Genomic DNA, 17,406 nt, shown 5'->3' on the forward strand with positions numbered 1-17,406 from the left:
ATTCTTTCATCCATTCATTTGTTTAACATTTACTGAGCACTAGCTCTTGGGGTGCGGGGACAGAGAAAACAAGAATGTCAGGGGCCCTGCCCATGTAGTTGATAGTCTGTTGGAGGATAGAAGCACTAAGCAAATGCTCATACTATTAGAAATGTAAGCACAGGTATGACAATGTGTTCTGGAAGGGTATTAAGGAGGGACTTGGGAAGAGAAGGATGACTGAATGTTGCCAGAGGTAAGCAGTGAGGTTGGAGCTTGGGGCAGATAGGAAGAGAGGCAGAGATGAAGCTGGATAATAACAAGGATGGCAAGGGCACCCCATATTCCACACTCCTGAGTGATGCTCTGGATCATCGAAGACACTTTGTCTGCCCACCAGAATCACTTGGGAATCTTTTACAACTCTATGTTGTTGGTTTTTTTGTTTTGTTTTGTCAGTCATGGGGCTTGAATTTTGGGCCTGGGCATTGACCCTGAGCTCTTCAGCTCAAGGCAAGCACTCTACCACTTGAGCCACAGCACCACTTCCAGTTTTCTGGTGGTTAATTGGAGATAAAGAGTCTCACAGACTTTCCTACCTGGGCTGGCTTTGAACCAGAATCCTCAGATCTCAGCCTCCTGAATAGCTAGGATTACAGGTGTGAGCCGCTGGTGCCGGCTCTTTTAAAACTCTTGATGCCAAGGCCTGAACTAACAAATTGGTCTTGGGAGGTGAAACTCAGGCATCTGCAATTTCTTTTTCTTTTCTTTTTTGTGTACTGTTACTGGGGCTTAGACTCAGGGCCTCATGCTCTCACTTAACTAAGACTGGCATTCTCTCATTTGAGCTGCCACACCTCTACTTTTGGCTTTTTTTTTTTTTTGGCTAATTGAAAATAAGAGTCTCGAGACATTTTACCACCCCCCCTCCCCACCTTTTTTTTTTTTTTTTGGCCTGGGTTGGTTTCAAATGAAATCCTTAGATTTCTGTCTTGTGAGTAGCTAGGATTACAGGTAGGAGCCACTGGCATCTGGCTGAAACCTGTATTATTATTATTTGTATTTGTATTTGTATGTGTGTGTGTGTGTGTGTGTGTGTGTGTGTGTGTGTGTGTGTGTGTGTGTGAGAGAGAGAGAGAGAGAGAGAGAGAGAGAGGCTTAAACTCAAGACCTTGGCACTGTCTCTTAGCTTTTTTGCTCAAGGCTGACACTCTGCTACTTGAGCCACAGCTCCACTTCCAGCTTTTTGGTGGTTAATTAGAGGTAAGAGTTTCACAGATTTTTCTGCCTAGGCTTCAAGTCAGGATCCTCAGATCTCAGCCTCCTTAAAAGCGAGGATTATAGATGTGATTCACTGGTGCCAGTTAGGCACCTGCATTAAAAAAAAAAAAACTTTTTTGCTGTGATTAAGTGATTAAATAAATTTCACAAATTTCATAGTATTCTGAGATAGTGATAGTTAAAATCACAAACACATTTTAACCTTCATGAGGCAAATTATCATTATCGTGGTCTATAAAGTTTGTGAATTCTATAAGCTTTGACAATACAGCTATTTCTTCCACATCAGTGATACATACATTTCTTTCCTTTTGCTTAGTATTAGCTGTTCTCTCTATCCTTCTCATTTCCTCCCTCCCATTGCTGCCCTTGAGTTGCTTAGTTCATTTTCATCAATGTCCAGTGCAGCTGATGGGCCCCTCTGTTGTATGTTTTCCCTTGTTTCCCTCTGATTCTGTATCTTCCTCCTACTTTTCCTCAGATGTGCATATCTATACCATATATGTGGTCTATAGCATGGGGTCATTTAGTAATGATACAACAAGATGAGTGGAGGTTCTTTGTTTTTCTAGTCCTGATTACTTTGTCATATCTCCTTGCAATTTGTATTTAACATCCACATATCAGGTAGACCATAGGCAACTGCATTTTGTTTTTGTTTTTGGGTGGTTGTGGAGCTTGAATTCTGGGCCTGGACGCTGTCCCTGAGCTCTTCAGCTCAAGGTTAGCACTCTACCACTTGAGCCACAGTGCCACTTCCAGTTTTCTGGTGGTTAACTGGAGATCAGAGTCTTATGGACTTTTGTGCCCAGGCTGGCTTTGAACCATGATCCTCAGATCTCAGCCTCCCGAGTAGCTAGGATTACTGGCATGAGCCATCAAAGCCCAGCAGGCACCTGAATTTTTAAAAGCTCTTCCGACTATTCCAATGGCAGACAAGGTTGAGAAACTTTGCCTATCACTATCATCTTTAATCCCCATAACACCAAGATTCACACAGGCAAGGCAGGGTCTGTTGAGTGAGATGAGGAGTTTAGACATCTTTTCAGGGAAGAACCTGGGTGGGAAGTCACTGAAGGCTTGATCAGGGACTGAGATGGGCTGACCCCAGTTCTGGCAATGTATGAAGAACTCACTATGCAGGGAGAGGTAAATGTGGGTTCAGGAACTGGAAGGCTTCTGTGGCTGTCTAGAGGGAGGATGGTGACTTCTGAAGGCTAAGTCCAAACTCCAGAGTCTGGCTCCTCGGCTCTCCTGAGCTGGTCCTGCCTCAACAGCCTTGCTGTTCACTCACATCCTTCAGCTTTAGTGACACAAACCATTCTTGCGCTTCTTTTGTCTATCTTGAGCTTTCTGCTGGTGATTCTCTACACCCAATAAAACCAGAATTTCAGAGAGACAATGAATAACCATGCCCAGCCATTTTTGGAATATACTTAAAATATTAGTCACTGTTTACCTAAAATTCAGATTCAACTAGACATCCTGTATTACATATACCCACTCTTCCCTCCTTCAAGACTTGGGGTAATCCTCCTCCTCCAGGGAGCCTCCATGATGCCTCTCTGTCTCCAGTTCTTCCATCAGCCTGGTATCCTTATTTCACAGAGTACTCCTGGCATCAAATACATGCGTACTTCCTCTGTTGGACTATGGGCTTCCAGAGGTCAGAGAAGAACATTAATATTCCCTGCCCCATAGATGTTTTCTCAATAGTTGGTAGTGTTTTGTTATTTTTAAATCCTCAATCATTTCATTAGATAGTTTCCAGTTAGAGAGCCAACATGAGAATTCTTAATGAAGGGTCAGAAGACCCACGTTCCAGTTCTGCATGTCCCCCAGTGTGACTGACCTTGGGCAAGTTCCCTCCCCCGAGGCCTTCTCAATCCAACCAAAGGAAATTTGAGACCCAGTGGTTCTCAGTCATGATCCAACATGCAACTCTCTGGAGATATAGTTTTTTTTAACTTTCCTTAAATGAAGTTTGAGACAGGGCCTGCTCTGTCCCAGGCTGGTCTTGAACTCGCAATCCTTCTGCTTTACCTTCTGAGTGCTGGGATTACAAGTTCGTGCCTTTACGCTCTCTGTTCCTTAGGTGATTGTCATGCTTTGTGGGAGCTGAGAACTATGAGGTGATCTCACAGCCCCGTCTGTTCCTCACACCCCAAGTCTTCTCAGCTAAAATTAGACTTGCCTGGTCATCGCTCAGGAGGACTGGTAGGGAGAGAGGCATCTGCAGCTTTTTCAGCTCTCCGGGTTTTAATTTAGGCTGTGTCTGTGTGGGCAGAAGGAGTGGAGGCTGGGGCAGAGCAAGTGAGTCACATTAAGCTCCTCAGCACTGCAGCTTCCGGAAGCTCTGGGCTGATGCTGGGCACAGGTATGGAACAGAGTTTGGGAAGATTGTTGGGTTATGAAAAATATAACCTGCTATTGGCTGTCTGGTCTCCCTTAGCATATAGGGAGGTGGAAAATGGAAAATGCATTTGCTGCTTAGATGACAGGGCCCTGTGATGGGCTAGCGAGGGGTGCAGAGGCAGCAAAGCTACAAAAGGCCCTGGAGCAAGGAGCCCAGGGTTTCAGTTTGAGCCTTGGTACTACTTTTCTGCATGGCCCTACACAAGTCAATCCCCTGTGGGGGACTTTAGTTTACCCAGCTGTAAAATGGAGTGAATTTAAATGCCAAACATTGCTCTTCCCATGGGACTTCACAGTCACTAGCACTCTTCCCGTTTCCATCCTGGCTATGTTTTACAATGAACATCCAGGGCTAGCACTGACAATCTCCCATTTTCCAGGATTTTTTTTTTCCAAAACTTCTTAGCAAGGATTCTCTAAGTTAATATTCTAACCACTAGGTCACTAGCTGTTCTAGGGTTCTAAAACATCTTGTCAATCTGGAAATTCTGCAGACTGCTAACATATACTCTAGAGATAAATTACGTCAATAGCAGGCAATAGAAGGAATAGGACCATTTGACAGCTCAAAGGAAATCAGGGTTCCCAAAAGGAGGAATGGAGAAGAGGAAGAAGCACACCTGTAATCATAGGTATTCAGGAGGCTGAGCTCCGAAGAATCAAGAAGCAAAGCCAGCCTGGGCAGAAAATTCTATGAGACAATTGTCTCCAATCAACTTGAAAAATACTGGACTAGAGGTGTGGTTCAAGTGGTAGAGCACCAGCTGTGAGAGCCAAAAAGCTGAGCAAGAGCTCAAGACCCTGAAGCTAGCCTTACCTTCCAGTGCTCTATGTACAAATGGTGACTTCTTGTCTGATGGTCAGATAAGTTGATGTTAAGTGAAATGAACCCCAAGATAAGGACTCAAATGGTTTTTCTTTCTTGCTACTGTTTCTAACATATTTATAAGATGATTTCTTTTTTGCTTTGTATGTCCCTCCCCCACTGTATAACCCCTATTTTCACTGTATTTGATGTTGGTATAATTTGGGAGGGGAAGGGAAAAAACAAATTGTTTAAATAGGGATACAGGTGGCCCCAATGCAAAAATGAGATGTACAAGATGTTATGTTGAAAAATGAACTTTACAACTTTGGCGGGGAGGGGGGGAAGAAGGGGGCAGGGATCGTAAGGGGAAACAAAGGAGGAGGCAACAATGCTTGATAAGAAATGTACTCATAACCTTGCTCATGTAATTGTAACCCCTCTGTACGGTATTTTCACAATAAAAAAACTTATTAACAATAAAGACAAAAAACAAACAAACAAAAAAACAAATGGTGACTTCTTCCTTGCTCAGTTTTGTGCTCCCTATGCTGCCAGGAGTGAGCAGAGGAAGAAAACTTTCCTGACACAGCCTGTTATTTCCTTCTTTGTAGATATTGGCAAGGCTGAATTTAGCACTGGAAAACTTGATTTCTTTCTTTTTCTCTCTCTCCTTTTTAAAAAGTCTAGATCTTCCTCAAAACTCAAAAAAAGAACTATTTTTGAACCCTGAAAAAGAACATTGAGTTCTGCCTCCTCTCTGCCTTGGCAGGGAGCACTCCGTTTGTAATTCCACTCGGACTCAGAGTGATAACTGCACACATCCCCAGCTTTACCAGCTGCCAGTAGCTTGGGCCAGCCCTGAGCAGATGGCCGCAAGGTGTGCTCCTGTATCCCAAGGCCAGGTGGAGAAACTGGCTCCAACTCAGGTCTCAGGTGCCATTTTGGGTACCATGGAACTGTCCCTGGATAGGCCACATCAGACAGAATAGGAAGAGGACAGGTGCCTGATGAAACCACACAGGACTAGGCTGGGCCTGCCTAGAAGCTAGGGCTAGCCAACAACTGGGAGAGGGTGGCCAGCAGGTCCCCTATCTGGAAGATGAGTCTCTTATCCTACTCCCTTCCTTATCCTATCCCACTGGAAGTGTCCTCAAGGGCTGTCAAGACTGCATTCAGGAGGCACTGAGAATCCCAAGTGTGTATAGATGACTCCCAATGGCCTCTGAGCTACAATCCAAGGCCTCATGACACTGTCAGGGTCCAGTGAGCTCTGCTCAGTCCCCTGTGAGATACTTTCGATCTTGGTGGTGATGCCTTCCCTGTAAGTGGAGCACATGAGCCAACAGTGACCTACAGACCCTTGGCTTTCTCTCCCTCTTTTCTTCTTCTGATGAGTCATGCATAATACTGCTCCACCCACCTTATCCTTGAGGAAGGTTCTGAGCCTGGACTGCCACTGTGGTGGTTCTAAAAATCCCCAGTGCCTTCAGCCACTGGTTCAGAGAGACTGTCCTTCAGTCACCCTGTTCTGCTTTCTGGCACCTGTAGCCACAATACCTGTCATCCTCTGGGACCCTCGATATCTGACCCAACCCTGGGAACAGCAGGTCTCTTGGCATAAGATGGGGGCAATAGTAGAATGTGTTTATAGGATTGCTAAGAGTGGATAAATGCAACATGGTCCTGAAAACAGCTCACACAGTACCTGGATCACAGGCATTGCTCAGCAAACTTCCCTTCCCTCCTTCCCCAGAGGCATTGTCACCTTCCAAAGGAAATCAGGGACAGCCAGTCAATACTGGTATGGACTCACAGCCTCCTGCTCCTTCTAGGACATCAAAAGGGTATGGAATTGTGGACAAATCATAACAATTAGCCCGCCAACAAAAACAAAGAGAAATAGTTTCGAGAAAGCAGCACACAGAAACTCGGCACAGCGTGACAGTTCTGTTTTGGCTCAGGACACAGCAGGAGCCGGCCGTTCTGACAGCAGTCATTTGATAATTCCCCCAAGCCAGCAGACTAATGAGGAGAGTGACGTCAGGCAGAGGATCAGAGGGAGCAAGGCCAGGATAAAAACAGCTCATCTCAGGGGAGTAAACATGGAGAGAGGACAAGGCATCAGGCCTCCCAATGATAGCACCAACTAACCGGAAGTCATGGGGACCCTCACCAGAAGGTGGGGGTGTACTGTAGGCTCTGAGAGGACTCAGGTGGCTTCTGTCAAAATTCATCTCTAACTGGGTACCAGGGCCTCACATACTGTAATCCTAGATACTTAGGAAGGTGAGATCTGGAGGATTATATCTCAAGGCCAGCCTGGGCAGAAAAGTTCACTAGACTCCATCTCCAGTAATGAACCAGTAAAATGCAAGTCTGGAGGTAGGGGTCAAATGGTAGAGCACCAGCCTAGCAAGCATGAAGCTTTGAATTCAAACCCCAGTACTACCAAACCATACAGATCATCGTACACTACCAAGCAACCCAGGTCGTGTCGTGTTCAGTTCTGTTGTGTTCTGATCCTGTTAGGGTGCCGTACTTGCCCTTCTGTGCTACAAAGTGAGAAGCATGTTCTCCTGGCCACCCAGCCTTCTGCTATGTCCTTGTCCTTCCTCATAGTATTTGCCTCTTGAGGGAAGGGCTGTGTGGACTGAAGTATGGAGTTGAAGTCACTGCCCTCCCTCATGGCCCAAATGCAAGGGAGCAGTGTCCCTAACCCTTGCCCCATCTGAACATCATGAGGAGTCGTGCACAACCCCCGAGAGGCTAAAAGGTCAGAAGACAGTATAATCAAGTCATACACAGCACCCCCAAGAATCCAAGAGGCCAGCAAACAGGATAACATAGAGCAGCTGCAGCCCCTCTGGCCTCTGGTCTAAGTGTATCAGAGTCTCCTGACTACTCTTGTGTCTCCTTGGCTCTTTAAATAGCTCTGCCTATCTCGACTCTGCTTCTGCTTCTCAGATTGTGGTTGGCTGCCCATAGTAGGTTTGTCTCATTTCCATGACACTCCCCCCGACTCCCTATCCCAAGGCTCATCCCTTGGCCAGGCCCTGGACCCTAGAGCTCAGGCCCCACCTGACCCATGCTCTGCTATGTAGTAGAAAGCACACTAACTGTACTCAGCTCACCATCCTGAACAGGTACCCCTTGAAGAGCAGATTATCATATACAAACACCTGGGTGGCCCCCTGGGTGGCCTCAAGCATTTCCTCTGTCATTAAAAGCACCAATATCCACCTAGTCACTGGGGTCAAGTGTCTCCGCTTCTCCCTGGACCTCAATCTCAGTGGGTCCCTCCTTTCTTCTTTCCTACCATTGGCTTTTGGCATCTTCCCTACTTCACCAGGCTCCTGCTACGAACCAGGGTGATGGTTAGCAGCCCCCAACTCCACCCACTCACTGAGCTGGAAGCACAACACCAGGGATCAGTGTTGGCCCTCAGTGGGTGGAGGCAGGGGCCTGGAGTATGACTAGACATCAATAGGGAGAGAAGGGCACAGATGGCCGAGGGTTTTGGATAGCAGAGCCCTCAAAGCCTGCTCAAAGTTTCAAAATCAAGTGTCTCTTTTCCAAGCCATCTGTGAGCCTCCCAAACCAGGTGGCTTGGGCAGGACCTGATGCAAATGTTGGGGAAAGGGTCCACACTGGCTCATCAATAGGGAGGGGTCTCATGGCAACATCAGAAAGATAGGTAGTGTGATGGGCTTGGTTTTGATAATGAATAACATGGAGACACTTTTGGTCTCCTTGTTAGAAGGCATTGGTGTAATGAAATGCAAACTTCCTTGCAGATGGAGGTAGAACCCTCTTTAGAAAGGCAGAAACTTCTGGAATGATCTTACCTGCGATATCACAGAGTTCTGCATCAGAAGCGTTGGCTAAGGCTTCCTCCAGCTCCGGCTCCAGAGTCACACTTTCCAGCACAGGATCCATTGGCTTCTGCTTGGGGACCCAGATCTTGCCTGCAAACACATGGGGTGCCTGTCAAGGTGTGCAGCCATGGTGCGGGTAAATCATGGGAGAGTCCTGTGAGGCCTTGAAGGTTTCTTGTCTGATGACCACCTTCCCCAGGGAATTGGAGTTGGCGGGTCCCAACAACACTCACACAGTTGAGGAGAATGGCTCTACAACTTGGCCAAAGTATACTATTCTAGCAAGAGAACTGGTCATGCCTCTAAACAACCTCTCTGTGGGAAAAACTACAAGAGGAAATATAATAGCATGCCAGGGGCTGAGAGACCTCTGACCATGGGTTCTCATGTGAGGGAGAAACTTGTAAACTTCTAAAAATATAAAAAACACACACTCAGATTAGATTATTAAAAGGCAAATAGGGAGCAAAAATGTATCCTAGCCTTATGGGACCTTCTTTTTTTTAAGTGACAAGCTCATAACCCAATGGGGCCTAGGGATGGCTGCCGAGTGTCCACTTGAGTTGGTGACAGTGTAAGTCAGAGTGAGCAACTCAATTCTATTTGTGAGAAATTCCATGTTATAATTTGTATATATCCCCTAGAGTCTCCATGATGGAAACCTAGTCCCAAAGTCATATGCAAATGGATGTATGGGGCCTGAGGGAGGTGATTAGGATTAGATGAAGACCCAATCGGGGGGAGCCTCATGAAAGCACTAGTGTCTGACTGCAGAGGAAGAGACCCACACTAGCAGATTGCTTTGTCTTGCCCAGTGAGGTCCTCTTCTGCAACACAGTATCACACAGCATGGACGCTCTCTTCAGCAATTAGACTTCCCAGACTATAGAACTGTAGAAATAATTTTTTTTCTTTACAAGTGATCTGTTTTTTTCCTATTCATTTATAGTAACAGAGCATAGACTGTATGCGTGTGTATATGTGGTGTGGGGTGTGTATGTACATGCATGTGGGTATGTGGGTTATGAGTATAGGTGTGGTATGTGTATGTGTGTGGCCTGAGTATAGGTGTGTGAGATACGTATTTATTCATGAAAGAAATTTACTAAGTGCTTTTTACATGCCAGGCACTTTTCTAGGGCTGAACAATAAATAAGACCTTTAAGAGCTTAAGAGCTTACAATTTAGAGTACTGAAACGGATAATAAGAAACAGGTGAGATTCCAGATGCAATGAGCATTGTGAAAGAAGACAAAGCCAGTCAAGGGCATAGGAAATGGCAGGATAGAGGTGGTCAGGGACAGCATCACTGAGATGATGGCCTGTTGGTGTGGGACCTGAGAGAAATTGGAAATGAGTACCTATGCTTAGGAACAGGCATGGATATATACTTTTATTTTGCTGCTATTCAAGATTGTACTCAAAGTCCTAGTCAGAGTACACTAGAGACTATAAAAATAAACCACAGAAAGAAAAAAATGGAATTCAAACTGAAAAAATAAGTAAAATTATTTCTCTTTGTAGATGACATGGTCTTAATATGGAGAAAACTAAATTTCTACTATTAAATTCTGTGATGTTTCCAAGTATAAGATCAATGTACAAAAATAAATGGTGTTTCTGTACACCAGCAGTGAATAAATTTGCAAAAGAAATCAGGAAAGAAATTATATGTACAATATCATCCAAAGAGCAAAATACAAGGAAATGAATTTAAAAGAATTATACACTGAAACTACAGTATGTTGTTAGAAGAAAATAAACATTTTCTTCTTAAAAAACAATTAAATGAGGGAAATTCCTGAATTTATGGGTTGGAATACAATATTATTAAGATAGCAATAATATCCAAATCAACGTATAGATTAAGTGCAATTTTTTTCAAAAGATAAAAAGACAGTCAAATTTGTAAAGAATAGTAAGGAACCACAAAAAGCAAAACAATCTTAGACAAATTATAGAAGACTGACTTACTGATCTTGGAAACTTAACCACAAGCTAACCAATGTGGTACTGACATGAGGACAGACACAAAGGCAATGGAGTAGGATTTGGACTTCAGAAGCAAAACTAACCATCTGTGACAAATAGATTTTCAACAGCTGTGTCAAGTCCATTCAATGGGAAATGACTGTCTCTTTAACCAGTAGTGCTGATACAACTGGATATCTACATGTCAAAGAATGGAGCTGGATCCCCACCTCACACCACATACAAAAATGAACTTAACACAGATCAATAACCTAAATATAAGAACTAAAATTATACTATGTTTAGAAGGAAACACAGACATAAGTCATTATGACCTTATAATTGGCAATGAAGCCTTGAATACCCACAAAGGCACAATTAACAAAAAAGAAAAAATTAGATCAATTGGAATTGAAATTGAAAAATTCTGTGCTTCAAGATAGTGAGAAGACAACGGAAAGAAATAAAATGAACAGACAGAAAGGAATAAAATATTCACAAATCATATCTGATAATGGTCTGATTTCCAGGATACAAAAAAATAATTTGATAACTCAACAATAAAAAGATAAATGACTCTACTTTAAAATGGGCAAAGGACTGTGATGAGCATTTCTCCAAAGAGGACTTATACATAACTAACAAACCTATGACAAGATACCTAAAATCACTGGCCACCAGGGATATGCAAAAAATAGGAGTGTGAAATGAGCATGATCAAAATACTTCCTATACCTATATGAAAACAATGTAATGAAACCCCTTACAACTGTTTAAAAATGGATGAGAGAGATAAGGAAGAGTAATAGAGGATATGAATTTGAACAGAGAACATTATATGCATGTATGGAAATTTCACCACAAAATTCTTTTGTACAATTAACACATTAATTAAAAATTTAAAGTGGAAAATAGGCATTGGTAAAAATTAGGAAAATTGAAGCCTTTATATATTCCTTTTGAGGATGAAAAACGGTAGTCACTCCGGAAGATAATTTTGGGAGTTTCCTCAGAATTACACATGGAATTACTACATGATTCATCAGTTCTACTCTTAAGATACATACCCCCAAGAAATTGAAAACAGGTATTCCAACAAACACTTGCAGAAGAGTGTTGAATCACAGAAGGCAAATGATAGAAATAACTACCTAGCCGGGTCCCATGGCTCATGCCTGTAATCCTAGCTACTCAGGAGACTGAAATCTGAGGATCATGGTTCAAAGCCAGCCCAGGCAGGAAAGTCTGTGAAACTCTTATCTCCAATAAACCACATAAAACCGCTATGGCTCAAGCTGCAGAGCGCTAGCCTTCAGCTGAAGAGCTGAGGGACAGCACTCAAGCCGAGTTCAATCCCCAAGACCAACCAAAAAAAGAAAGAAAGAAAGAAAGAACTATCTATCAGTGCATGAATGGATAAACAAAAATATTGTTCAGTCATAAAAAGAAGCAAAATACTGACATACCTATAATGTTTGAGTCTGGAAAAAATACTAAGCAAAAGAAACCAGACATACAAACTCATATTGGGTGATTTCACTTATAAAAAATATCTAGAAGTGGGCTGGGAATGTGGCTCAGTGGTAGAGCGCTTGCCTTGCATGTATGAGACCCTGGGTTTGATTCCTCAGCACCACATAAGCAAAAAGAAAAAAGCCAGAAGAGCCGCTGTGGCTCAAGTGGTAGAGCGCTAGCCTTGAGCTGAAGAGCTGAGGGACAGCGCCCAGGCCCAGAGTTCAGGCCCCATGACTGGACCCCCCCCCCAAAAAAAAGAAAGAAAGCAAAAGAAAATATCTAGAAGTAAATCCAAAGATATATATGTGAGGACCAGATGATGAGTGGAGGTCCCTAATTTTATTTTGGAGTGAGGAAAGCAATTTGGATCTAGATAGAGGCGGTGGCTGCACAGCCACACCATTGAAGTAGTTTCATTTTATGATATGTCCGGTTTACTTCAACTGAAAACTCCTTGCTCACTTTGGCTGTTAATAGAGACTAGTCTGTAAAGAAGGGAGGATGGAGTAAGGAGAGCGGTGACCGGGCTGTGAAATAGCACAGGTGAAAGATGTAACTTGGACCAGGAGTAGAGTGGAATAGGGCCAGAGGGCATAGGAAGAACATAAATGTCTTCACTAAGGAAAGATCTTCACTAAAATGGAATTGGTACTTATTTTCCAGTAGAAAAAATTACTCTGTCGTTTAAACTGTTTACAGCAGCAGATATCCATGATCTCTCCAAGCAAAACACATCACAAAATCATTTTGGGGAAAAAATGTCTTGTGACCTCTATGCTAATATCAGATTCCAGAGATCTGGGAAAGAGGGAACATACAAGGAAAATAAAATGGCTAAAAAGGAACTCAGTCATGACAATGACTGGTGCCATGAATAAGGACAGGATAGTTTGGAGGAGAGAGGAAGGCCTGGAAGGGAGATATTTGGAGAGTTTCCCTGGGGGAGCTCTAGAGGGCCTGTTTTAGGCTGGAGCAGCCTTAGAGAGACAGGCAAAGGAAGGGACAATGTAGTTGCCAGAATGAGAGAACTTTGGAGAAAAGAGCAGAAAGAATCAGAGTACAAGGAGTTGGGTGACATCTCTTGTTACTTGTTTGCACAGGATGGCTTTGTTGGAGCCTCTGAGGGCCTGATGTTCTTTCTCTCTCAAAAGGGTTGAGGTTTGGATGAAAACTAAGATACCCTACCGAAGGGAAATTGAGAAGTTTTGCTGGTCTAGGTGAAGCTCTTTCCCAGTCCACCCAACATGGACTAAATCCATGCTGTGCATTGATGCTTTCAGGGTTGGGATTGTTTTGACATCTAGCTGATGCACATCCGGCCCAACCCCAGGCCCAGCACAAAGGTGCCCTCAGCAATGTCTGTGACTGACATGTTCACAAGAGTGTGTTGTTCAGTACCTCGTTTTTCCCCCGTGTAGGGGACCAAGTCTTCTCGGTCCTTAAATTCCTTGGCTTGTTTTTCCAAGTGATCCAAGAGCTCCTCTCTCTTAAAGGGGCCCGTGGGCGCCTTGGTGGTCTGGTCCTTCTGCCTCAGGCCCGCAGGCAGCAGAGCATTCTATGGTGGAGGTGATGGGCAGCAGGAGAGAGAGAAGAGAGAAAGAGAGAAAGAGAGAGCGGTCAACTGCTGCAGACTTGCAACTCCCCAGAACTCATCATAGGTCAGCAGGGACCTCAGGGCTAGCAAAATCCACCCAAGTTCCTCCTTTACATGCGAAGAATGAGATAGTCCAAGAGAGACAGAGACTTCCCGTGACCACCCGGGAGGCAGAAGCCAGCCAAGACAGGCTGGAGCTAAGAATTTCTTAATCCTCTGGTGTCCCTGCCTGTAACCTTTATAAAGGCCAGGGGTCAGGAGACAGGGGATCTCACACAGGCTGAGCACAGAGTGCTCAGGGCACCTGTCGAGTGGTAAGTAGGATTAAGTTGGAGTTGGATGTACAGAGACATTTAGAGCAGTGGTATATCTAGTAGCTGGAGGGAAAAGCGGAAGGTGGAGGGGGGGGAGTGTTGAAGCAGAGCCTTGGAATGTAGAATCAGGCATAAAGAGGTGGGACCCCGAATAAGCAGGAGAAAGGCTGGGCAGAGCCACAAGATGGGCAAGGCTGGAGAGGGGTATCCTACTGGGCCTTGTAGGCTCTGGCGGGTGTATAGTCCTGATACGCTGGCTGTTAAATATTTTGAACGTCGCCCTTGGAGATGGGTCTCTTAAGAAAGATAGCACTGACCAATTGCTGCACTCTCTTCTTCAAACATGGGCAGGCTCTTAGGTGTGGGCTCACTACCAAAGCAGATTCCTAATTAGGGTGGATGTGAATCTCGCTTTAATTCAGCCCCCAGGCTCCTTCAAGAGTCAAAGGAAGTGCTGGAAACATGCTATAACCTGGTGCACGTAGCCTCTTTTCAAGACGAAGTGAGGGGAGACTTGCTCTGGAGTTTCAGGGGCACATCAGGAACAAACTCAGGGTCTTCTCTTGGATTTGGAGCAGGCAAGCTTTATTTCTAATGCGTGTGCTTCCCCCCACCCTCACTCTCCTTGCATCTGGAGGCAGGTGTGCAGCCTCCTGCTGAACCCCAGAATTGGCTAGGTTAGAGAGTCATTCCATCTGGAATCTCTGTGCCTACCAAATGCTTGCCTCCGAACTCTCACATGGTTCCTTTACTGAGCTCCTTAGATATGCTGCCCCATTGTCCAACTACAGTACTCTCTCAGTAAGTATGAGTACAAGTGTGTGCGTGTGTGTGTGTGTGTGTGTGTGCACGCGCACAGAGTGCAAAGGTGGGGGGGGGTAAAGGGGTCCGAGGGTGGGGTTGGGGTATATGCGAATTGATTTAGGCCAGAGAGGCTAGGGCATTTTATGAGAGCCTTTGCTGACTTGGGGGTGGGTGAGGCTGCACATGCCCCAGTTTTTCTTAAGCACTGGTTTTCAGCTATGGTTCATCATGGCAGGCAGGACAGGTGGTGCTCCTAGATGAGCCACGCCTCAGCAGGCAGGTCCATGTAGATGGTATTTCCTGCGGCCAAGCTGTGTGTGTGTGTCTACTCAGGATGCTTCCTGAGAGCAAGTGAGTGAGGACACCCTTCGCTGCCCTGTAGGACCTGTCTGTGGCTGTCCATGGCTAAGCCAGCAGCTCCGTGGCCTGCCTGCACTTCACAACTGAGCTCATGGCAAGCTTTGCCCCACCTGGTAACCACTGTGACCTTGGGCAAGTCCCCTAACTGCACTGTAGGAAAGGGGAACACTGACAAGCAGCGCTCTCTTAGGAACTTTAAATGTAATGGCACAAGGAGAGTGCTCGGCCCAGTGCTGACATAGCCAGCACTCCAAAACCATAACTTGTTACCATCGTGATGAGAAGACAAAATACATTTTAACAAATCAGTTGTCCAAATAAACACATGGGTGGCAGGGAGTGATTCATCACTATCATGATAGGAGAAATATACAGGGCTGGAGAATGGTTTGTAAACTTGCATCCCCCATCCCTTTTTTGTTGTTGTTGGTCATGGGGCTTGAACTAGGGGTTTGGGCGCTGTCCCTGAGCTCTTCAACTCAAGGCTAGTACTCTACCACTTGAGCCACAGTGCCACCTCTGGTTTTCTGAGTGGTTTATTGGCAATAAGAGTCTCACAGACTTTCATGCTCAGGCTGACTTTGAGCCCAGATCCTCAGATCTCAACCTCCTGAGTAGCTAGGATTACAGTCATGAGCCACCAGTGCCCAGCTGCATCTCTTTTTGAGTCTACCTGATGGCAGCCACTGATTTAGATAAAGCAGGGTTTCTCAATCTCACAACGGCCATTTTGAGCTAACTGCACCCTCATTCTGGAGCTGCTCTGTGCATTGCAGATGGTTCAGCAACCTCTCTGGTCTCTGGAGTCTGGAGGACTATTCTTCCTGGGCTGGCTTCAAACCATGATCTTCTAGGTCTCAGCTTCTTGAGTAGCTAGGATTATAGGCGTGAGTCACCAGAGCCTGGCTGAAGATGTTTTTTTTTAATGTATCTAAAATATCACTTGCATAGCATGTTAAAATATGGCTTTATTTAAGCACTTATTGGAAAAAGTTGATTTTTGTAAAACAAAAATATTAAAGGTCTTTTCTAACAATCCATAGCGTCTCAATTTTTAAAAGGAAATGTGGACCGTATCCTCCTCCTTTGGGTTAAGTTTATTTTCTTTCCATTAAAGGGTACATTTAATGAAGTATCACATGGTTTTCATTTAGAACCAAAGATAGTCACATACTTTTAAGCGCTTATTTATCACTTTAACTTGCTTTCAAAATCAGCACATGACCTCACACTGTATATAAATATTAACTTAAAATGGATCAAAGACCTAAAACTATAAAACTCTTAGAAGAAAGCATAGGCATAAATAAATCTCCGTGACTCTGGACTAGGCAATGGTTTCTTAGATATGACAGAAAAACAATAAGCAACAAAGGGAAAAAATAGATGGATTGGATAGACTTCACTGAAATTAAAAACATGTGTGCTTAAAAGACATTAGTGAAAAGACACACTGGGATAAGTATTTGTAAGTCATTTATCTGATAAGACTCTAATATGTAGAATACATACATTTCTCTTATGATCTTATAAGGCAAGTAAGCTGATTAAAAATGGGTAAAGTATCTGAATAGATCTCTCTCCAGAGAACATACAAAAACGTCCATCAAGCACATGAGACCATAGCTAGCACCTTAGCCACCAGGCAAAGTGAAGGAAGCCCAGAATGCGATCCCTCCTTATAGCCACTGTGATGGACGCAACCAAAACACAGACAATAATAAGTGTTGGCAAGGATGTGGAGCACTGCTAAGCAGGGCTAGAAAATGATTCAGCCCCTTTGGAAATCACTCTGGCTGTTTATAAGAGAGTGAAATCTAGAATTACCAGAATGACCCAGATATTGCACTTAGAGGTAGAACAGAATTTATTTTTTTTCATTTTAATTTTTTTTTTTTGGTCGGCTGTGGGGCTTGAACTCTGGGCCTGGGCGCTGTCCCTCAGCTCTTCAGCTCAAGGCGAGCGCTCTACCACTTGAGCTACAGTGCCACTTCCGGTTTTCTGGTGGTTTATTGGAGATAGGAGTCTCACGGTCTCTCCTGCCCGGGCTGGCTTTGAACCGTGATCCTCAGATCTCAGCCTCCTGAGTAGCTAGGATTACAGGCGTGAGCCACCAGCGCCCGGCTCTTTTTAATTTATTTTTTATTATGAAAATAATGTACAGAGGGGTTATAATTACATGGGCAAGATAATGAGTACATTTCTTATCAAGCATTGTAGCCTCCTCCTTTGTTTCCCCTTCCCATCCCTTCCCATCCTCCCCTCACCCCCCACCCAACAGAAAAGAATTTAAAAGAAAGGTTCACCCTAAAGCTTGTACATGAATCCTCATAACAGCATTTTTCACAATAGCCCAAAGCAGAAAAAAGTTAAATGTCCATTGACTAATGTAAAGGTATGCAATGATCACTTAGCCTGAAGATTCACAACATGAATGATCCTTGGAAATGTTTTCCTAAGTGAAGGAAGCCAGATGTACCAGGTTACATA

At 44.3% G+C, this 17,406-nt stretch overlaps 1 protein-coding gene across 1 annotated transcript in view; it reads right to left on the reverse strand.

Annotated features, from left to right (window-relative positions):
* Tmod1 (tropomodulin 1) overlaps positions 1–17,406 on the reverse strand; it is a 67,134-nt gene that overhangs the window by 23,233 nt on the left and 26,495 nt on the right. The window contains exons 3-4 of the mRNA XM_013023332.1: positions 13,243–13,399; positions 8,329–8,448 (exon numbers count right to left, since the gene is read on the reverse strand). Of these exons, the coding sequence (XP_012878786.1) occupies positions 8,329–8,448; positions 13,243–13,399 (277 nt within the window). The remainder of the gene's footprint in view (positions 1–8,328; positions 8,449–13,242; positions 13,400–17,406) is intronic.

The sequence above is a fragment of the Dipodomys ordii genome, unplaced genomic scaffold (genome assembly GCF_000151885.1).
Source record: "Dipodomys ordii isolate 6190 unplaced genomic scaffold, Dord_2.0 Scaffold67, whole genome shotgun sequence".
NCBI classification, from domain to species: domain Eukaryota; kingdom Metazoa; phylum Chordata; class Mammalia; order Rodentia; family Heteromyidae; genus Dipodomys; species Dipodomys ordii.